The sequence below is a fragment of the Hibiscus syriacus genome, unplaced genomic scaffold, assembly GCF_006381635.1.
Source record: "Hibiscus syriacus cultivar Baekdansim isolate YM2019G1 unplaced genomic scaffold, ASM638163v2 tig00110280_pilon, whole genome shotgun sequence".
Lineage (NCBI taxonomy): Eukaryota > Viridiplantae > Streptophyta > Magnoliopsida > Malvales > Malvaceae > Hibiscus > Hibiscus syriacus.
Window position 1 is genome coordinate 430,638 of NW_024062660.1, and position 24,414 is coordinate 455,051.

Here is a 24,414-nt window from a genome sequence, read left to right on the forward strand (position 1 = left end):
ATCGTGGAAAGCGACATCGAGATAAATGTTTGAGACTCACTAAGACATATTTTAAAGGTTGATTCTTAGAAGATCATTTGAAAGACTACCTTAAACTGAAAAACGAACCCAATAGTCTTGCATACCTAAGGGTCTGCTCAAGAAATGTCAACTCTAAGATCAAATAAAAAGGTGAAAGATTAGGTCGACACGTTTCCAATATAGTTATATACGTCCTGGCTGATCAGATTCGTGATGGTTATAGCGGATGTTAATGATGCTACGTAAGATGTTATAGTAATCATGCAAGTAAAAGTATCGTGTCAAGTAATAAAGTGAAGCTAGAAACCTTCAAGTGTTGAACCCACAGAGAGCGTTATGCTACAAAAGAGTTATGAAAAGATATTTAAGTTGAAAGAATTAGAAGCAAACTAGTGGCTAAAGGTAAAATTCAAATTTAGAAATACCAAGTAGTGCTACGACATTAGTGAGAGCAATAAGTCAAGGATTGAATGGATTAGGAAGATATTTGGTAACTTATGTTATGAGTATGACATGAACTAAATGTTTATGCATATAACAATGATTAATATTATCTGATAGACATAAATCAACTCTCATTGACTCAATCAATTAAGCTACTAACAATGCTAGATATTGGACAACATATATCTCACGTGCAAACTTACTTTTCAACGACACAAAGCTGAACAAAAGTAGTACATCTATTGAAGATTTTCATCTCTAAATATTACCAGTAAACATCCATTAATATAATTATATATTTATAACTATATTTAAAAGTGTAGCAGCACAAAACATAAAGTCTAAACATAAAACATAATTAAAAGCATTCCACAAACGACTAAGTTCATAACCCAAAATATTATCCATAGAAATTAAGTAACAGTAATATCTATTTGTTAATTCTCTATCTCTAACGAAGAGAAAGAGTAGAAAATATATCTTCTTTACTTCTAATTCTAGTCGACAAAGCTCCTAGGCTACTGCAGCGCTCCCCAATGAGAGACTTGAGCTAAAATAGCAGATAAATATGATTGGAGGTAAACATCTTGATATAAAATGATGGAAAGAGCTCTCCAATTTATAGGCTAAGGATTTCGGTCTTCAACCAATATGTTTCTTCCACATTTATGGTATTTTAACCATTTGACATCTGATCACCTTTCATCTATCCATTCCAGAAGATTCTTCTAACCACTTGGTGAGTCATTGGTTACTTCAACCTTTGTACAACATTATCTGTAGCTTTAAGCAATGCTACAACATCAATATATCATTTTTCATCAATAAAGCTAAAACCAGCCCAAAGAGCCTCAACTAATTCCTATGATGCAAATAATGCAAAAGTATGTACAAATGATCCTCATATGCTCCTAATGATGCTAAAGTTAAAACTTAACCTAGGTAAAAGAATCCTAAAAGATAACTCTTTTGGAGAGTTATCAGTTAATGTAATGGGTTGGATACTAAGTATAAATGATACTAGTTAATGATGGTACATCAGTATACACAAGCCATGCATTCTTTTTTGTAATCCAAATGAATTAAGTAGGAAGAGTATTTGGGTAGGAGACCCTGGCGCGAGGATCCATGTGCCTAATTAGCGAGCCTTAGTGAAATTGACAAGGTTATCTCAGACATTCTTCGAGTGCTTAGGTTAGGCTCGATATTTGACCTAAGAAAAGTTGTTAACACATGAGTTGGTTGGATCCTGGGGCTGTATGTCTAGATGAGAGCATCCTTGTGGACTGTCAAGTAAGATGTAAGATTATAAGAATGTTTTTGTATCGTTAATTAAGGGTTCGCGTGACCGATCCCATAAAGTTTTGGTAATCCCAGGATCAGCTTGGAGGTGGAGATTTCCATGAGAATTTTAAGGATACCCAAGTTACACTAGCTAGTATAGTGGTCATCTTGTTGTCAAAAAATATCATGATTTAACTTAGCTAGAGCCAAAGAACTTTAGTTGCTAACTGGGCATAAATGGCCCTTGTACTTACAAGGAGTAAGTTAGCTGAGTGTTTGTTTCTATACAAAACTTTCAGATCTCACCTTATGTACTAAGGACTAAGGTTATGAGAGTGTGTGTCTGCCTCGAGAGTCGAAGGTTTGTATGACCATACCTATAGGGCTTGAGTAATCTTAAGTTGGGATTTAGAGGTGTATATCCTCGAGAAAATGTATTTATGACATCGAGTAGTGTGCATTGTGGTCGTTGATCATGTGTGATAGATTACTTGAAGCTTTTAAGAATCGAGATGAGGTGCGAATTGTGTGAGATTAATAGATTTGCGTCCCTAACATGAGTGTGTCTAGGCCCCATCCAAAGTAACCTTGTTAGTAGACTTATAGGGTGTATGTCTTGTGGTGTTGTGTGACCCTAGACTACACCGTAAAGTCTTCTTGTGTGGTTAAATAAGAGTTTTAGTTTTTGAACCCAAAATGCATCATTGTTGTCTTCGTGTTGGTATAAAAGCATGATCTATATGCATGTCTAGTGTCATGTGATGTCGAATACCCCAATGGATTTTAATGCTCGAAGTTAAAGGAGACCAAGTACTTTAAGAGTTGGTTGACTAGTGATAACTGACCTCAAATAGTGTAGCTACAATAAGTATTAATGGATATATGCGTAGAGTCATAGAACCCTTAAGTTAGAGTGTAGTTGCGAGAGAGATATGCTATGTGTTGTGTGCTTTCTATGAGGACTAGAGGTAGCTAGTTCGCTATACAGTTGATCGATTCCCAGCTGTGGTTACTTTAGATGCACAATTTGGTGATTAGCGCTTATGTGAACTACAAGGAAAAATGAGGATCAATATGGTAGCATGGATGAATATTGAATCAAAGTTGAGCAGTGGAAGCGTTTAGATCGATGCTTAGGAAGTATAGATTTATCGTCAAAACTTCAATGGATAACATATAGACTGTGGATGACAAGTGTCTGTAAGATCTCAACATGTAGTATGGTGAGTTACATATGTTCATTAAGAGAGACTTATAGATTTAAAATAGTCAACATATCGATTTTATCGAGTTAGATAACAAAAAGGGGCTTTACGATAACAGTTGAATTCGTGATATAAGGTTACCCTCTTGAATATTTCGTAATAGAAAGACCAGAATGAGACTCAGTGGTTCTACGTTTCTCGAAGGTTTTGCTTAAGGTTTAGCATAAGTAACATCAATTGGAAGATAGCAAATGAGTTACATGTCATGTTACGAGAGCTTCTTTCTCGAATATCATATTTGATAAGGATTTAAATGCTTCGAGATTTCTAAGTGTTGGAACTAAAGGTGGGTCATTTTTCAATCTAAGTAAATTTTGAGGATGGAATTTCTTATAAGGATATGAGAGTTGTAACACCCTAATTTCTGATCTAGTAGTTTTGAGTTTACCCGAGAGATTTGTGGACCTCATGGAGTTCGTAATTAAAGTCATTGGGCCAAATGTGGGTTTAATTGGGTTGGAATTTAGAAAAATTAGCCATAAAAATGAGGTTTTTTAATTATAGAAAGATGAGGAATGACCTATGGTACGATTGTCATGTTTTAAAAAGATTAAGGATTTTATCTATCATATTTCCTTCTCATCTTCATTTCTTCATTTCCTTCTCATTTTCCCCATTCTTCATCTCCAAGTTCCATAGCTCAAAGGTAAGTTTTTGAGCAACTTTCATACTTTAAATTTGTCCACAATCCCTCCAACAATATTGTTTTAAAGATTCAAGCTTTGTGTTTCTTGTTTTGTTAGAGAAAGTGAGGGTTTTATCATCCAATCACTAGAGGTGACTATTTAGTGGTTAAAGGAGCTCTACTTCATGATTCTAACATCAAGGTAGTGTATTTCTAATCCTTTGTGGTGTTAAGGCTTTTATAATCATGAAGTTTTGCTGAGATTTGGGTTTTTAAGCATTTATAGGGTTTATGCTTGATTTCATGATTAGATAACGAAATTGTTGTAAAGAAAGTGTTTTTATGACACTTTAAGACCCTAAATAGTTTCATAAAGCTTTAGAACAATGATTATGAATCAAACTAAGACATTTGGGGTATTTTTGGGTGTTTCTCAAGCTTAAATAAGACATTTCTAGGTTCGAGTATCGATACTGGATGAACAATATCAATACTTGATTAATTGGGACGAAAATTGGGGATTTCCAAATGTGAGTATTGATACTACTAGGGAGAGTATTGATACTGCCCCTACAATATCGATACTCAAGGTACATGATATCGATACTAGGGCAAATATTTAGCAACATAAGCCATTTTTTGTATCAATACTCATAGGGGTATCGATACTACAAGTAGAGTATCGATTCTATCCACTTTGGATGGTTAGATTTGACCTCATTAAGGCTCGTAAGAGCTAAGGATGTTTCATGATGGTAGAACTTAGTCTGTGATGGACATAAATGGCTAAAGGGACCTAGAAAACACTCGTAGGAGTGGGTTACAATAGAAGTAATCATACTATACAAAATACTTTTGAGTATCCGCAATCAAACACGTATTGAGTAATCCTGATGGTGCTTCCTCTTTGTATATGTGTTTTCGGAAGGGGTGATGGTTTTTGGTTTCGAGCATAATCTCGATGGTAGAATGGAGTGTCGTGTCTGTCATCCTCATAATTATAGCGATGAGTTCCTATATAGGGTAGAGGATCACAAGGTTTCGATGTTGGTAAGAGTCGTTAAGATACCATTCTTTAAAAGATTTACTTCAATGCTTTAGGAGATGGTGGACGTTTTTCGTAGAGCATAAACTGATTTGAGTGTGAAATACTGATAGAGTCTCTCGTAGTGGGACTAAGGAAGTTTATGATATTGAAATTACACTGGTTAGTTGAAGATGACTCGATTTCGGGCAATCAGTGGTTAGGAGAAATCACGAGGACTATGAAACAACTTCTTCTTATCTCTGAGGGTAAACTAGAATGTGACACTACTTTGCTTAAGGTAACATTATCGACTAATGGGAGACTATGGTTATGGCTCTACAACTAAGAGTGCCTTTGTCTGATCAGTCTCTAAGTGAGTATAATGACAAACATATCGGCAAAGCGTAAATGGATGTCTTGAGGATGCACTCCTCCCAACTAGTTAAAGAGATTGTATGATGCTTGAGTACGAGAGAGATTTCCTTTGGTTGACTCGATATGCTTTGGATTTGGTTTCAACTGAGTCCTAAGGTGGAGAAGGTCCCTTGAAGGGCTTCATATAAGTAATCGAACATAGTGGCAACATATCTTCCTAAAGTATTCTTTGAGTTGACACAATGAGTTAAGGTCGTGAAAAGAGTGTAGGACATAAGGATGAGTTTAGTAGATGATATCAATAGGCTAAATATGAGGAATTTCATGTTGGTAAACTTATCTCAGTCGCTCGGCCAAGAGATCCAGAGATTCTCGTGAGCAAAAGAGGGCGACATTAGTTTAGTCATATTGATCAAGTTAGAGGTTGAAAGTAGGATCTCGTAAGAGACTGTTAGCTTTACGTCTGTGACAGACGTAAATGGTTCCGATGGTTTCAATGTATCTAGAGTGTAAGCATCGTGGAAAGTGGCATCGAGGGAAATGCTTGAGACTCATTAGGATGTGTTTTAAAGGTGGATTCTTATAATATCTTGTAAGAGACAACCCTAAACTAAAAAATGGTCCTAACCTTCTAGCATGCTAGAAGGTATACTCAAGAAGTGTCAACGCTATGATCAAACAATAAGGTGAAAGATTAGGTCGACAGGAAGGGAAATGCATGAGACACACTATGACCCTTACTTATGTATTTTGATTTTTAAACTTTTAATTGTATTAATTATTTTAAACTGTGTCATGGAGCTTCGATTTATAAAAATGATTTTATTACTATTATTGATTCCTTTTCACAAATATATGGTGTTTTAAATGAAAAAAATGGTTAACCACTTCAGTAGTTCCGTGTGACATTCAAACCCTCTAGACTTCGAGTCAGATCAGATTATGGTGCTACATAGACTTTTATAAAAAATTGTATTAAAATTAAATAAAAAATAAAGAATAAACCAAGATTGAAATTTTAAAATTTTAAATAACACAAGAACCTTTTAACATATTTTAACCAAAATTATCCCATTGGCAGCATGCAATCTTCTAAATCCATGATTGGTTGGTATTTGTGTTGGCCTCATGAAAGCAAGTTTTCAAAATCCGATAAACACAAAAGTTTCAAGATAAGACATATTTTTGTGAAGGTTACAATCAAGGACCTCTTTATTTCAATTTTTGCTTTAAAATGACACACGAAACATTTAGCCAATAAACAGATATTAGAACATGGGGGGGCAAGTTGTCAGTATTTTAAACTCAAGGGCGTACATCGATAATCTGTAGCCACAACTCCCACGTCCCTAATAGATAGATATATAAAGTGAGTTTTCAATTTAGACTTTTTCTTCTAATTCGTAAGCAGCCATTTTCAAAATATTTCTCTTTCAGAATTTTAAAGTACTTGATCATTAAAAAATTTGATTCCCTAAGAATTTTTTATTTAAAATAAGTATTTATTTATTAAATAAATATAATTATCAATTAATCTTTAATCATCAGAATTATAATAAAATCTAACTTATAAATTAGAATTTAAATCAATATTTAACATTTTTTACAAATACTGGTGGAACCGACTAAAGATATTAATACTTTAAGGACTTTTAATGAATTATATCGTTTTGAAATTTTAGACTAATTTGAAATACTGATGAAAGTTTGAGGGTTTGTGATAGGATTATATTAATGGAGTCCTAACTCATAGGAACGTGTCTGGTTTGTAGACTTATAAAAAGATCTCTTTTCCATTGACAGCCATGAAAGGTTTATCTAAGGTCTAACTGGTTTTCTGATATTCTCAATTATCTGATATAAGCTTCAACCTCTTCAACATCCTTATTCCACTATGCTGCCGGCGAAAATCTTGGGCTGCCGGCTTGTTAATCAGGCCAAATCGCCGATTGCTTCGATAATCTTCTTTTCTGTTCTAATGGTTTTCATGTTGGCAGATACCATGATTTGTAACATATCACTGGAACCGGCTGCTTTCACTGATAAAGAAGATTCACATATTCTTAAAGTTGTAAGAAAAACCAGTTCGGATGTTGTTGTTCCTCTACCATTGACCGTTTCTAGACTAAACAAGATCATTAAAGTCGATGAAGAACATCGGAAGTCTGTACCTTCTTCCTTGAGTGTTCGAAAAGAACATGGGGTCCGGAAATTCATGCGAAAAGTAGCGGAGTACGGGATTTTCGAGTCCGATGACTTGACCAAGAAGTTCCATGGTCGAGTTCTGGAATTCTTCGACAATGGATGTGAAGTTCACTTCTTCATGACATGGATTTCACCGGTTGAGTCCTTCGGGAGAAGGGAAACCATGGCTGTTGAAAGCGTTTTCAAATCCCACCCCAATGGTTGCTTGACGATTCTATCGAGAACCATGGACTCGGTCCGAGGTTATCGGATCCTGAAACCACTGCTCGATCGTGGTTTCAAAGTCACGGCGGTGGCGCCGGACTTTCCGTTTCTGGTCAAGAACACACCGGCCGAAGCTTGGTTTAACGACATGAAGAGTGGTAAAAAAGACCCCGGTGGGATCCCATTGGCACAGAATCTCTCGAATTTGATCAGACTCTTAGCGTTACACAAGTACGGAGGCGTTTACTTGGACACGGACTTCATCGTGTTAAAAAACTTTAAAGGGCTGAAGAACACGATAGGAGCACAAAGCATCGACTGCACGTCGAAGAACTGGACGAGATTGAACAATGCAGTGTTGGTGTTCGACATGAACCATCCACTTGTATTCAAGTTCATCGAGGAATTCGCTTTGACATTTGACGGGAACAAATGGGGACACAATGGACCATACATGGTTTCCAGGGTGGTCGGAAGAGTTGAACGCCGTGCTGGTTATAACTTCACGATCTTGCCACCTATGGCATTTTATCCGGTCGATTGGCTTAAAATAGGGAGCTTTTTCAAGGTCCCGAAAGACCGAGCAGGCTCGAGATGGGTTGAAGCTAAGGTGCAGCAGCTAAAAGAGAAGGCATATGGAATTCATCTATGGAATAAACAGAGTAGCAAATTGAGGGTTGAAGAAGGAAGTGTGATGGAAAGATTAATGGCGGAACACTGTGTTTTGTGTAAAAATGTATACACTTCTTAAAATGTATGTACTTTTGTGAATTAATGTATAGCAGTGACAAGTGATACTCCAATTTTGGTAATGTGAAAAGCACGAGCATGTCAACTTAATGGGATTAACTCCTTTGTCAAAATCATATAGTTTTCATCAGCCACTTTTCATGGTGAAACAAAAATGTGCGACAATCAATCTATCGTAATGATTGAATGCATCAGAAATGGCCCATTAAAGCTTTAACATTAACAGATATAAAACCAAACTATTACCGTAATTATGTTTATCTACAACTCCACAACCGTTGAAAAACTCCGATTTGCAGCAGAGATGAGCAATTTGTTTCGGAAGATGACAGTGAGAAATCTGTTTCGTGTGCTATTTGTACGAGCTCTGAAATCTCTGACAGTCTCGAACATATCAGTTTTGTTCATCTCAGCGGAAACCGTCTTCTTTATAGTCTATGAAAACATGGTGATTACTCATCGTTATATGTATCTTGAGGATATCACAGCAGAAGGAAAGATGGAAGGGGTTGATAGTGTATACAAGGATCCTCTAATTCCCCCATTCAATGCAACCAGGGAAGAAAGGATAGCTTGGTTCGAGATGGAGCTTCCGAAATTGGAGTCATTCTAATCGAGAAGCTCGAACTCGAAATTCCATGACCAAGTTGCGTTTTTCACGACAGTAACTGTACGGTGCAGTACTTCATGGTATGGCTTTCACCAGCTCAGTCATTCGGGGTAAGGGAATTCTCAGCTGTAGACAGCCTCTTCAAGGCAAGTCCTAAAGGATGCTAGATGATTCTATCACCATCTCTTGATTCAAGACAAGGGGACCAGATTCTGAAACCACTAATCGATGGAGGGTTTAAAGTTCTCGCGGTGACACCGGATTTGCCCTTTTTATTGAAGAACACCCTGGCTGAGAGTTGGTTCAATGAGTTGAAGAGCGGTAGACAAGATCCGGGGAGCATTACGCTGTCCTACAATCTTTCCAACTTGATCAGGCTTGCAATACTATACAAGTATGGGGGAGTTTACTTGGATGTAGATTTCATAGTTCTCAGAGACTTCATCGGACTGCAGAACGCAATCGGTGCACAAAGCATAAGTTCAATCACCAAGAAATGGACACGAATAAACGGTGCAGCCATGATCTTAAACGAGGGGCATCCGATTCTATACGACTTCTTGGAGGAATTCGCAGCAACCTTCGATGGAAGTAAATGGGGACACAATGGACCATACCTGATTTCCAGAGTGATTCAAAGAGTTGAAAACAAACCAGGTTATAACATCACAATCTTGCCACCTAAAACCTTTTATCCAATGGATTGGATCAAAGTAGCCAGATATTTTAAGAAGCCCTGCCCAGAATCAGAACAGAAATGGGTTGAATACATGTTGATCGAACTCGAAAGAAGCACTTACGCGATACACATATGGAGCCACCAAACCAAAGAGTTGGCGGTCGAAGACGGAAGCGTCGTGCGAAGACTAATCTCGGCTCACTGTGTTATTTGCCATCAGAGGAACCTATTGACGGTCCAACATAAAACCAATTGGATGTAGGTGAAAATGGTCCACTTGAATACAAAAAACCACAGGCAATTCAGAATTTATTTGGGATGATACAATTTTGTTTCTAAGTAGGCAATCATCAATAGCTAGCTAATCCTCCTGTAAAACTACATCCAAATATTGTTTTTCATTCCTCAACTTCATGTGCAGTAATAGAAATTTCCTACCTGTGTTCATGCAAGACAACAGAAAAGAACCAAAATTTAATTTCCATTACAAACCTTTCAAGTTTCACCAAAAATGGGTTTTGATATGGTACTTAAATTGCCAGAGGAGTGATTAAAGCGCTTCCCTCTGTTTTTTTATCCCTTCTTTCACAATACTAAAGAGAAACTTTTAGCGTCAAAATTTACCCAGAAACTTAATGATAGTATAAATATACATGGTTCACAGATTACCTATGTTGAACTATGAGAAAGTGGTATAACAAAGGAGATTTGTATTTTTTTTAGTTACAAGGATAAAACCGCGTTAGCGGTGGCTAAGTCTTCTCCGTTGGGGATCTAGATCAGAGTTTGGAAGTCTTTGGACGTCCAGGGGAATGATTGAGAAACCCAGGTTCATTCCGCGGCCAAGTTTAGTCAAATAGTCAGCAACTCTATTGGTTTCGCGTTGGCTGCGGCTCAACGAGATGCACCATTGCTTATTAAAGAAGGCCCGGATCCGTCTGATGATCGTTGCTTCATAAGGCCGAGCTGGAGAAACTAGACATCGAACCGCTTGCAAACAGTCGGTTTCCACCTCCAGATGGCGGATACCGCTGCTCCAAGCTATGCTCAGTCCGTCAAGGATTGCCCACAGTTCCGTTTGGAGAATAGAACAGTGACCGATGTTCCTTGTGTACCCTCTTATCCATTCACCATTTCTATTGCGAATGACCCCCCGTCCGGCTGGAAGCTTCCTTCGCAGTGTTGATGACTCCCCCATCAGTGTTAAGCTAGTAGAATCCCTCCTTGGGGCTCTTCCACCTACCGACCTTTCGACCCTGGATCTTCGGATAGTCATCGCCCAAGCTTTGGCCGATTGTATCTTTTCCGTTGTAGCCCATATACGTTTATTGAACACGAAATCATTCCTGTTCTTCCAGAGCTTCCAGCAAAGGATTCCGAAGAGCTGTCTCCATTCCCAGTAAATGTTAGTGTTTCCTGCAGAAAATTCCAAATTAAGTCGAAGCCAATCCAAAGTAGAAAGGGAAGAGAAACAAACAGGTTCCAGATTTCTTGGAACCAGTTGGTTCCATATATTCTTGATGTGGCAACAATCCGTAAGGGTGTAGAGAATGGTTTCCGCTGTGGCTCCGCACATCGGACATCTTGTCCGTCGATATGCCTCTTCTAGTTCACTCCACGTTCATCATCAACCGCTGTCGAAGAGCAAGCCATATGAACTGTTTCACCCGTTAAGGCCCATCGTAATTCTAAGCGAGGTTCCAGCAGCTGTCGCTTGATTCCCAAGTATCTTGGTGAGAATTGTAGCAGCTGACTTCACCGTGTATTGCCCATCTTGCTCCCATCTCCAAATAGGCTTGTCGTGTCCAAACTTGTCGCTGGGACAAGGTGTACCCAATATTCATTTAACAAGCTGCCCATCGAGGCAAAGGTTTAGTTTTTGAACGTTCCACTCTCCTTCATTGGTGGCAACGTCTCTGTCGGTATCTTCAGTGTTAATAACTTGAGTGTGATTACCCAACTCAATAAGTTTATTAATACCGGGTAGCCAAGACTCTGTCCAAAACTTGGTGTCCTTTCCATTTCGATGGACCAGCCAATATTCGCGTTAACATGCTTTCAGACATGGGCTAACGATTTCCAGATGAAGGAGCCGTACTTCGCTTCAATATGATGGGGTACCGGTTGCGTGATTTTATACTTAGAACGGATGATTCTATCCCATAAAGTATCGGTCGCATAATCAAATTCATTCCCAGTTTCACAAGGAATGCTTCGTTTTGGGAGGTGAGATGTCTAATTCCGAGTCCACCACGATTATACGGCTGGCAAATCGTCTCCCACCTCAGGAGTGCGACTTTTGGAGAGTTTCAGGATCCACCTCAGATAAAGCACCGCACAATCTGCTCAATTTGATCACAGACACCCTTGGGAATAGCTGCCGTTTGAATAAAATAGTTAGGAATGGATAGGAGCGTCGACTTGGCCAATGTGATCCGACCGGCTAGGGAGAGTTTGGTATCCGTCCAATTACAAAGCTTCTGCCGGACTTTATCGATTATGAACTGAAACGTGTTCTTGGTGACCCTGTTGTGGAAGAGAGGCATGCCCAGATATTTCCCCAAGTCCTTGGAGACCTGGAAGCCAAGAGGGATACACAACTGATTGATAAGCTCGTCGTTTTTGTTTCCCGTGAAGAAGACCCTCGTTTTATTCGAGTTGACCATGTGCCCGAAAAATCGGCTGAACTGGTCTAAGATTGCTCCCAAGAGGTTGACTTGATCGTGATCCGCCCTACAAAATAAAATGAGATAGCAATAAAACCACCTATTCCCATAAGCCAACGTCCATCGTATACTGGATGCTATGACCCAGACGCTCCATGCAGAGAACGAATAGATACGGGAAAGGGAACAGCCCTGCCAGGATCCCTTTAGATGGTTTGAACTCACCAGTTAGACCAACATGCTACAAAACTTGCATTGACCAAGAAGAGACAGAGTCCATAATAACGCGACGGATATTCTCCAGACATCCTATATCAATGAGTGAGTCAAGTAGAAAATCCCAATCAGCTTTATCGTAGGCTTTCTCAAGATCTACTTGGACAGCTAGCCACCGGGACTTCCCTTTCTCAAGGAGATTTGTATTTAGAAGACTTAACTTTTTTACAGTTGACAATCTCGATTATATTGTCTAAAGTCTTTATAAGGAGATAATTTATCTCGATTATTGTAACGAGAATGACGAATAAAGACATAGATATATTAGTATCAACCGGTCATGTAATATATTGGATCCATTATGAATGATATTCAACTATTTTTTTTTTATAGAATTCATTAGAGTTATTAAAAGTAAAAATATTCAAAATTATAATAAGTGTTTATGATTATCATCGTAAATTAAATATATAATTTGGACATTTACTTATAACATTGAAACTAACCACTTTATATCATATAATGACCGAACCATATATGGAAAAGGTTAAAAACCCAATTAGAAGACACAAACAAAAAATAAATATGAACAAATTTGATTGCATCGGCAACTGAACCACAAATAGAGATTAAACTATAGAAATACCACTAAGAGCTGCAAATCAGAACCGAATATACGAATGCAAAATCACACATCCAAATTCAATCTAAAGGTCCATAGTAGGGAACATCAACATGATTATAAATAAGTGTCATCTTGATCAGTCGTGACGTCGTCAAATCTCATCCTGAGAAACATAAATAAAAGAATGACCAAACGATTGAGAAAGAAAACAAAAAACGTGTTACAAAGACATATAAAAACGTGTCACAAAGGCAAATTATTCTTATTATAAAACTAAAAAAGAAATAAAGTGAAAAGAGAATCGACATACAACAACTAATATAAAAATTAGATTCGCAATCAGCTAAACAAAATCAAAGAAGAAAAAATTGATCTAATTTATAAAAAACGACACAAATTCTAAACAAAAAAGGGAGAGGGAGAGCGACTAGGGTTTGAACTATTTTTTAGAATAATTCACTTATGACGTTTATTTTCTGTCAAACATTCACCACAAGAAATTGCATTTTCAGTGACACTAAACATGATCATCAAAACTATCAAATTTAGTCACAAAATATCATAATGATAAAAAAATTTAGTCGACATTTATCGTCACTAATAACTCCATCACTATTATATTAGTGATGAATTTAATGAATTTTATCACAATTACTTATGTTTTTTATGACTACATTTTTTGACACAAAAAGATTGATAACAATGATGAAAAATTGGACATTAATATTATCCTCTTATTACTGAAAATTATTTTATCACAACTACAAAATTAAATTGATTAATTAAAAAATTCATTATAAAAACAATTATAATAAGATATTACATTTTTAGTTATATTTATCTTCTTTATGAACTTATAATGCAATCACTGTCATTAGTTATTTATTCATTAATGCTAGATTATGTGACATCTTCACATATTTTTTTGTATAACAACTGATATTCAATTTATTAACTGACTAATTTGGATTGAGTACTACATAGGTGAGGGTGATCATACCAACCTAATTTGCTTATCGGATCTAGTGTCTCATCTTGCTAGAACAACTGGTTGTTGGTTCCACATTTAATTTTATGATAAATTAATACAATATATGACTTTTAAGATGATCGAACCTAAGATCTTCAAGGAAGGGTGCAACACCTAACCACTATACTAAAAAAGAAATATTTGGCTTTGACAAAATAATAATATCTAGGTTAACCTATTGTTGGAATTAATTGTATTTATTTTATGAAAATATATTAATTATAATATTAGTTATTATAATTGATAGGTATGGCTCATAAAAATGAAAATGTAGTATAGAGAAGCAGGGTCGATCCACAGGGACTGTGATGTTTCTGATTTAATAAAACTCTTTCTTGATTTTAGAAAAAGATAGAATTCCAGATGAAGTTGAAAAGATATATTAAAATAAAATAAATAAATAAAGAAAAATATATATAATAAATATTAATAGTAATAAATATAAAAGGGGGATTTTTTAAAAAGTTGTGGTTAAAATAAAAAATAAGAATTAAATAAAAGAAAAAAATAATTAAATAAACAAATTAAAGAGATTAAGATAAAGAGAAACTTATTGTGAAAGCAGCCTCAGACTTCAACTTCGCCTCAATTCCTCGGATCATCGAAACAAATTTTTACTTCAAGATTCACGTAAGCTTACAAGAACAATTCTTCACTGCCAACTCGGATTGTGTCGTTTCAACAACAACTGATTCTGATCTCAGTTTCTTCTTAGCAAACAATTTTGCTAAGTGTGTTCTCGGAAAGTTGAATATGCTTCAATAAGCAAATCCTTCTTCAAACATTAACCATAACAATATCCGGACCAATGTCGAAATAGTTTTGATTTGAAAAGTAAGCTTCAGAAAACAGAGAGAAAATCTGAAGCGATTTAAGTACCTTACAATTCTCATGTTTGGAATTGAGCCTTCACTTTAGTCTTCGGCTTGAAAGAAAATTAGCTAAGCATAACCAAAGTCATACTTAGCATAACAGAAAAATATGCAAAAAATAGAGAGAAACCTAGAGAGAAAAAGAAGATTTTATTCTCAAATGAGAAAGATATGTTTCTAGGCTCACCCTTAGATGGTATTTATAGCCTTCAAAATCCTAAAAATAAGCTAAAACATCTTAAATCCTAATTAAAACACTTAAAACTATTTAAACTAAAATACCTAAAAAATAATATAATATTCTAAATCCTAATTAAAATACTAAAACCTATTTAAACTAAAATACAAAGATAAAGTTAAAATATAAAAATAATATCCTAAAACTTAATTAAAATACTAAAAACCTATTTAAACTAAAATACAAAGATAAAATATAATGTTTAAAATATTATCCTAAATTTGAGTTTAATCCAAATCCGAATTCCAACCAGCTTTGATTCCGAAAATAAAAAATCTGCAAAATTGTGTCCTTTTTGTGCAATTTCCATAATCTTACGTCCTGTACAGAAAATGAATTAAAATAAATAAATAAGCCACAAAAATCAATGATTAAAGAGTAATTTAAAAGTAAAATATTAACTAAATTAAGCACTTATCAATTATGCTGGTGTATATGTCAGGAAGAGAAAATTGCTCACAATCTTATGTTATCCACCCTGTAAGGCAGCCCCACAAATGCATCACCTCTTAAATTTAGTATGTTTAATGTAAGAATGGAACCATTAAATAGTCATGTCTTCAGAATATCTTTCTTTCACATATACAAAAATTTTGATTGGAAAGAAAGTGTTGCTCCGAGTTCCATAACTTGTCTGAAAAGAAAAGAAAGTTCCAGGTTGCAATCCACAACTACTTGGACAGGTTGGGATCTTTGAAGGAAATCTTATATACCTCCATTCATCCTATAAAAACAAGAAAAAATAGGTGCAGTAAAAGGACATAAATGATGCATGAGGTTCATTTTCTTTGTAAAGAGGGAATAAAGAGGGGACCTTGAGGCTCAGACTCGGCATATTCTCTTTCCATATGCTTCTAAATTGAAGAGAGCAAGTAAGGGATATTTACTGCAAAAGAGGCAGTCCTGACTTGTTAGTGTGTTGATCTATAACCATATTTATTTGTTGGGTAAATTACAAATTTGGTAACTAAATTTTAATCTCTCTCACATTTCACTCATTGTACTTTTGATAGGTATGGCTCATAAATATACCAGTAAAGAGGACAGGGGATCTTTCATTAAAATTCTATGAGACATTGAATAGGTATGGCTCATAAATATAACCAGGTTTTTTATTATAAATAGAGATGTAACCTAAACCTATGAGACATTAAATAAAACTTCTAGCGCCGCCTAGGCACCGATGACGTAAGCACATTGCCGAACCTCGTTAAAATTCTTGTGTTCTTTCATTTTCTTTTTTCGATTTTTCAACAATTGGTATCAGATATCAGGAGCAAAATTCGAAGTTACGAAAATTTGATGGTCAGGGTAACTTCGAATTATGGAAAACGAGGGTGAAGGATCTGTTGGCGTAGTAGGGGATCCTGAAGGCTTTGCGACCAATAAAGCCGACGTCGATGGAGGAGGACGATTGGGAAGAATTGCAACAGCGAGCGGCAGGAACCATACGATTATGCTTTGCGGACGAGGTTATGTATCACGTCATGCATCTATCATCTCCAGAAGAAATTTGGAGAAAGTTAGAAAGTTAGTTTATGTCCAAATCCTTAACGACAAAACTGTATCTGAAGCAGCGGCTGTATGGGCTGAAGATGCAGGACGATCATGATTTGGCGTAACACGTGAATGTCTTCAATCAAATCGTTTATGATTTGGCTCGGCTTGATGTGAAAATTGAGGATGAAGAGAGAGATGATTCTGTTGTGTTCGTTGCCTCCCTCTTACGAACACATGGTGACTACTCTTACATATGGGAAAGAGACTATCAATGTTGAGGAGATTACTGCAGCATTGTTGGCTCACAATCAGCGGAAGCAGAATGCAGGGAAAAACTCTCAAGCCAATAGCTTATATGTCAAGGGTAATCGAGATTGTGGACGGAAGCCAGAGAAGAAAGGGTCTGGCAAGCGAAATTCCAGATCCAAATCTATGGATAAGAAGACAATTCACTGTTACAAGTGTAAGGAGGTGGGACATATGAAGCGAGACTGTCCGAAGTTAAAAAAGCAGACTGATAAGAAGCGTGATGTTTCATCCAAGTCTGTGAACGTGGTCGAGGATGATAATTCTGATTGCAGTGAGGGTGATATGCTTTTTATTTCAACGACTCAATTGACGGATACGTGGATTCTTGATTCTTGATGTTCTTATCACATCAAGCCAAATAGGGAATGGTTTTCGACATACAGGTCGGTTAATTATGGTTCTGTTTATTTGGGTGATGATCGATATTGCAATATTATTGGTATTGGTGATGTCAAAATTAAGATGTATGACGGCTCTGTTCAGACGTTGAGTGGTGTTCAACATATCCCAGATTTGAACAAGAATGGTTTTATCCCTAAGGATGATGAGGATAGGGAGACCATTCGGATTGTTAAAGGAGGTTTGACAGTGATGAAAGGAAAGATGACTGCATAGAATATTTACAGATTGTTAGGGAGTACCGTTGTAGGTGGAGTTCATTCTGTTGAGTCATGTGATGATACAACCAAACTGTGGCATATGTGTCTTTCTCATCTTAGTGAACGTGGTATGGCTGAATTACATAAAAGAAATCTGTTGCATGGTGTTAAAAGCTGTAAGCTCGACTTTTGCAAGTATTGTGTTCTTGGTAAACAGACTAAAGTTCGTTTCAAGACTGCGAAGCACACAACTAAAGGGATTCTTGATTATGTGCATTCGGATGTATGGGGGTCTTCCACGACATCGTCTTTGGGTGGATCTAGGTATTATGTTACCTTTATTGACGATTTTTCACGAAAAGTTTGGGTGTATTTTTTGAAGCATAAGTATGATGTTTTTGAGAAGTTCAAGCTGTGGAAAGCTGAGGTAGAAAACCAAACAGGATGAAAAATCAAGTGTTTGATGTCTGACAATGGTAAGGAGTACACATATTCACAGTTTCTACAGTTTTTTAAGGATCATGAGATTAAGAGGCATTTTACAGTGCGCAAGACACCACAACAGAATGGTGTTGCAGAACGGATGAACAGGTCGTTGAATGAAAGAGCCAGATGTTTGCGGTTGAATGTGGGGCTTCCCAAACACTTCTGGGTTGAGGCTGTTAACATGGCGTGTTATCTTATCAACAGATTCGCCAAGGGCATCATTGACTGGGAAAGTTGCAGAAGAGGTATGGACTGATCATGATGTTAGTTTTGATAACTTGCGGATTTTTGGTTGTCCTGCTTATGTGCATGTACCTGCTGATGAGAGATCCAAACTTGATGCAAAATCGAAGGAGTGCATTTTTCTGGGTTACAAGAAAGGTGTCAAAGGATTCAAGTTCTGGGATCCAGTTGCGAAGAAAATTGTAATCAGTAGAGATGTTGTTTTTTATGAACAATCCATGTTGCAGTAGAAGAAAGACACGACAGTGGTGGATTTTGAGCAGTTTCCAGTTGAGAAACCAGAAACTTCTCAATCGACTTCTGGTGGTTCCGCTACAGATGATTTGCAGGATTATAGTCTCGTCAGAGACAGGGTGAGACGGACGAATATAAAGCCCCCGAGCATATTGGGTTTTCAAGACTTGGTCTCTTTTGCACTTACTGTTAGTAGTGATGATCCAGTTACTTTTCATGATGCCGTTACTAGTCAGAAAAACGACAAGTGTATGGCTACCATGGTTGAGGAGATGGAGTCTTTGAATCACAATCGTACATGGGAGTTAGTTCCCCTTCCTGAGGGTAAGAAGCCGATTGGTTGCAAATGGGTGTATAAAAAGAAACCAACAGTAACAGAAAAAAAGGGGAGAAGTTCAAGGCTCGTTTGGTAGCAAAGGGTTTTTCATAGCAGAAAGGAGTTGATTATGATGAAATCTTTTCTCATGTGGTCAGTCACACTTCAATCCGAGCAGTACTTGCATTGGTGGCTAGTTGGGATTTGCATTTAGAGCAGATGAATGTTAAAACTGCTTTTTTGCATGGTGATTTAGAGGAGCAGATCTACATACGGCAACCTGAAGGCTTCACTCAACCTGGAAACGAGCATTTAGTTTGTAGATTGAAGAAATTTTTGTACGGGTTGAAACAGTCTCCGAGATAGTGGTATAAACGGTTTGACTCCTATATGATCAAGATTGGCTATAACCGTTGTGAGTATGATTGGTGTGTCTATGTTAAAAACTTTGATGATAGTTCTTTTATTTTTCTGTTATTGTATGTTGATGATATGTTGATTGCTGCGAAGAACATGGATGATGTTATTGGTTTGAAAACCTTTTTGAGTCAGGAATTTGATATGAAAGATTTAGGTGCTACAAAGAAAATTCTTGGAATGGAAATTTGCAGGAACAGAGACTCAAGGAAACTGTGGCTATCACAACGGGGTTATGTTGAGAAAATGCTAGAAAGGTTTGCGATGAGCAGTGCAAAACCAGTTAGCACTCCATTGGCGAATCACTTTAAGCTCTCATCAGAACAGTGCCCGAAGATAGATAAGGAAGCTGAAGATATGGAAAAGTTTCCGTATTCTAATACAGTTGGCTGCTTGATGTATGCAATGGTATGTACTCGTCCTGATTTAGCTCATGTTGTTAGTCAAGTTTGTAAGTACATGTCGAAACCTGGTAAGTAACATTGGGAAGCAGTCAACTGGATTTTTCGGTACTTAAAGGGTACTGTGGGACATGGAGTTGTTTTTGGTAGTCAGCGGGATAATCCTTTGGTTGTAGAATATGTGGCTTCAGACTATGCAGGTGACTTGGATAATAGAAGATCTACGACAGGGTATGTGTTTACTCTTGGTGGAGGGCCTATTTGTTGGAAGTCTACTGTTCAATCTGTTGTGACACTATCTACAACTGAAGCTGAATACATGGCAGCGGCTGAAGCTACAAAAGAAGTTTTATGGTTTACTGGTTTAGTTAAGGAGTTGGGTGTTCAACAAGGTGGAGTTCAGTTGCTTTGTGATAATCAAAGTGCTATTCACTTGGCTAAGAATCAGGTGTATCATGCTAGAACTAAACATATTGATGTAAGGTTCCACAAGATCAGAGAGTTGGTTGCATTTGGAGAGGTTTTGTTTCAGAAGGTACATACTGATGAGAATGTCGCTGATATGTTCACCAAGCCAGTTAAGACAGACAAGTTCAAGCATTTCTTGAACTTGTTGAATGTTTTGAGTTGTTAAAGAAGTAAGGTAACCCAACCCATATTGAAGTTTCCAAGGGGCAGGATATTCGCCAAGGTGGAGATTTGATAGGTATGGCTCATAAATATACCAGTAAAGAGGACAGGGGATGGAGCAGAGTGAGCGAAACTTCTAGCGCCGCCTAGGCACCGAGGACGTAAGCACATTGCCGAACCTCGTTAAAATTTTTGTGTTCTTTCGTTTTCTTTTTCCGATTCTTCAACAACAATAATAATTTTAATTAAATTTTATGTGATTTCTCATATGAAACACTTCATGGAAGAAGAATATAAAAAATAATTAGGTTGATTTTAAAATATACACATATAAATATTAAGATTTAAACATAAAATAATACCAAGTTTCTTTAAATTATGTTTAATAAAGTAAAAATATTTGATAGTATATTAACCGTTGTGGTGGAAGTTCTAAATTTAAAAAATAAGATGCTAATAATTAACTGGTGTTTACAAAATTCACATAGAACTCAATAAAGATCGTAAATTACATATAGAATCAATCAATTTTTTTGAAGAAAAAATAATCATAATTGAGGATCAAATGACATTGTCAAAGCTTGATAGATCAAATAAAAATAAGATACAATTATTCATTTCAATAGTGACAAAAACAATTATTGTCACAAATACACAAAGACTAGTGACAAAATATTTTCATCACAATTATGAATAATAATAGAGAGTAATTAATATGTTTTCACTATTACAATTTTTCATGCAAAAAATAAGTTGACGCCAATTCAAACATTTTATTAGTGACTATTTGATAATGATAACTTGATTTAGTCACAATAAAACATTATTAGTGACGAATTACTTGTGATATACTTTAAAATTGTCACAATTATTACCCAATTAGTGATCAAATAAAAATAAGTCACAATTACTCATTTTAAAAGTGACAAATAATTTTCATCACAAATAACCTACTTCATTTGATAAAATTCTTCAATGTCACAATTAAATAGTTATTGAAGATGTTGCTTCTTGTAGTGATTGATCTTAAGTACATATATATACATCTATGACTTGTGACAATTCCATAAGTTGGACACGTGGTCACCAATAAATATGTCAATAACTCGATGGTACATGTCATTGTCAAAATTGAGATTGTTGATATTGTTAAATCAGATTCAACATATCATAGATTGTTGATAAAAACATTTAAGTTGCAGTGATAATTGGTAGTTTATCTCTTTAATTTATGTTACAAGTCATAGTAGGTGAGTTTACTGTCATTGGTCACTGGTCAGTTTCATGGACAATGTACTCTTTGTAGGGAGGAGGAGAGAAAAGTAAGGTGAAAAATGGTGTAGTTAGTCTTCTTGCAAGAGAGATTTTATATTAATTTTTGTTGTAGGTGTCAAACTTCAAATCATGATGATTACTCATATGTCATTAAGACCAATGAATATAATTGTATGCAAGTAAATTTAGTTCTGATAAATTATACGAGCTTGTCAAAAATTATGTTAAAAAAGTATACTTAATTGAAGAATATGAAGCTTCATAGATTTTAAATTACTTTAGAAGATATTAAACTTCCGGAGAAAACAACAGAAATACAACTTAATTAGAGTTACTGAGGACTTTTAGGAAGACATGAAGAGGAGATATAACATGGATCTTATACCAATTATAGTATGCATATGATGGTACAAAATTATCATTTTGGATCCACACCCAACGATATGCTTAGGATGAACATCTCAATATATTTCTGGATCAATCCCAACATTTCTTGTCAGTCCAAGCCCTCTTCAAATCTTGGGTCATTTCAAGAAAAGAACTCACACAATCCATTTACATCCCTTTGGGACTTGCACTCACGGTTCTTACACAAGAGAGTCCATGTCTTGTCTTTTTTTTATTATTATTAATTATTTAGCAGCTCATAATCTATCTGACAAACCTGAAATACCAAGTAATCCAATACAAGATTTAGATCTACCTAAAATCTTCTAAAACTGCAGCTTTCACATGTAAATTAGTATGCCAACCTAAGCAAACAAAACAACTTGCTTCATTATGGTAATATATTCCTTTAACCTTAAGGTAACCCTAATCTCATCATGTTAAAGCTTGCTTATATCAGAATCATAATTTTGTTCTCTTTTTTAACAGTTTATTGCCGCACCAGATTGATGGCTCTGAATCCTAAATATTGCTTCTTTTTACGGTAATGAAGGAAATATGGGCACCCTGATCTATGACCAAAGGTACCTTGCCAAGCAAGGAATACAAATTCGTTTAAAAGCAGTACAAAATAAGCTTAAATTATTACACTTCCCATGCAAAAGATGCTTTGAATATGGTCAACTAGAGATAGGTTACAAGTTAACTCAATCTAAGCAGTGAAATATTAGGGGTCTAAAGGCAAAATTTTGCTTACATGTTAAGTCTGAAAGTTAGATGTTAACCTATAGTCTTAACGCTGTTAGACCCTTTGTTAAGGAACTTGTACTTTTATATGGGATTTCTTTTTGGTTAGTATTTAATTTGTATGATATTTAAAACCCAAATCTATATTAGTTTGGTATATATTTTTAGAGTAAATTCTACACTATATTTACTTATTTATTTTTCAGATTGTCATCATATTGTCTAATGAATATATAGAGCATAAGATATGTGATTATGGGACTTAATTTAGTTGCTTCAACAAGTTTATATATAAAATATGATTATTAATATTAATATTCTTAATTTAATTATAGATGATGTATTCATAAATTTTGATCATCATGTTTATTATAAATGGATTTAGAATCCAAACATAATTTGTTTAAAATATTTTTAAAATTTTAAAATGGTGTAAAGAATTGTTCCATGAATTTATTCACAAGTTAATTCAACACTTATGCTCAATCTATTTGAGATTTTTTTAATTATATATTAAAATATTATTTTAAATAATGTATTTAATTGATCTCAACTTGAGTAATTATTGCACCAGTTACATATAAATTGATTGAGTTTAACTCAGTCATCACATCATTGATACAATATAAAAGAAGATGTAAGATTAGGGATGATAATAGGTTGGGTTACGTCGAATTTTTTCTAATCAGACACAGTTTGAGAACTATATCTTCTCTACTCGATTTCGATCTGACTCGAGAAGCATATATCTTTCACCCGAACTCGATCCGACCCGAAAAGTATATCCCCTTCACTTAAACTCGATCTTACTAGAATTTTAGGGTAAAAATCTACATTTGATCTCAAAAAAATATTGAAAAAATCATTTTATTTAGGAAACAAGGACCTAATCAAAAAAAACTATAGAGAAATAAGTATTATAACAATTTTCTCTAAATTTATATAAGAAAATTACACAAATATCTCAAGTCGGGTAAGATATTTTTCACCCAATATCTAAATTTAACCCAACTTAAATTAGTTTTATTAGATCAAATCAAGTTGAAATTTGTCGTATCTGAGTTAAATTATCGTCCCTATGTAAAATTAAAAATATTTAAACGTTTAGTATCCTTCAATTTATGTGGAAAGAAATATGTGTAATTGACATGGATGTGAGATTTAGGGTTATGAGAATAGTATAAAAATACAATTCAAGAGAATATTTAGAAGTAAAGAGTGGCACATGATAAAGGGATAAGCCGACGTGCAAGCCATGTGAAAGTGGGATGGGTCCACGGCCCACTCTCCTCAATAGAATCTAATGACAAAAGGTCCATTAAAACATGTCCAAATGCAATCTTTGAAATCGAAGCCATTTTCTCTCATTAAAATAACTAATAAAAAAACCCTACACACCCATACCCTTTGGTTTGTTTATTACAAGTGACTTTGGGAACATGATAACTGTAATAATTGGCATTGCCCAAAAAAAAAAAGTCTAAACATATGCTATTTATCTGATTTAATTAGGCCTATGCTTTGATTGCAAAGGAATCTCACAAATTCAACACACTATTTTTTAATATGCTAATTTGAAAGAGTGGGAGAGAGAAAAAAATAGGGGAAAAAAAGGGCAAAACCCAGCACACATCACATGTAGGGGAAACATTGATATCTTCCCCATGTATATGACACAAGATATGGAGGGAAAACAAGGAATTCATTATATATATTTTTGGTTTTTGTTTGTTG

The 24,414-nt window shown here is 35.6% G+C and overlaps 3 protein-coding genes across 3 annotated transcripts; 2 read left to right on the forward strand and 1 right to left on the reverse strand.

Moving 5' to 3' along the window:
• The first annotated feature begins 6,821 nt into the window (after positions 1-6,821).
• Positions 6,822-8,202, forward strand: LOC120116033 (lactosylceramide 4-alpha-galactosyltransferase-like). Its single transcript, XM_039136609.1, has one exon. It carries the CDS (start codon positions 6,936-6,938, stop codon positions 8,199-8,201), a length of 1,266 nt encoding a protein of 421 aa, XP_038992540.1. The 5' UTR covers positions 6,822-6,935; the 3' UTR covers position 8,202.
• A 416-nt stretch (positions 8,203-8,618) lies between these two features.
• LOC120116043 (lactosylceramide 4-alpha-galactosyltransferase-like) lies at positions 8,619-9,751 on the forward strand. Its single transcript, XM_039136616.1, has one exon. The coding sequence runs from the start codon at positions 8,978-8,980 to the stop codon at positions 9,749-9,751; it is 774 nt and encodes a 257-aa protein (XP_038992547.1). The 5' UTR covers positions 8,619-8,977.
• Positions 9,752-11,152: 1,401 nt separating this feature from the next.
• On the reverse strand, positions 11,153-12,463 carry LOC120116044. The gene is made up of 3 exons (XM_039136617.1): positions 12,381-12,463; positions 11,824-12,222; positions 11,153-11,306 (listed from the first exon to the last, which is right to left on the reverse strand). Exons 1-3 carry the CDS (start codon positions 12,461-12,463, stop codon positions 11,153-11,155), a joined length of 636 nt encoding a protein of 211 aa, XP_038992548.1.
• Between the last annotated feature and the right edge of the window lie 11,951 nt (positions 12,464-24,414).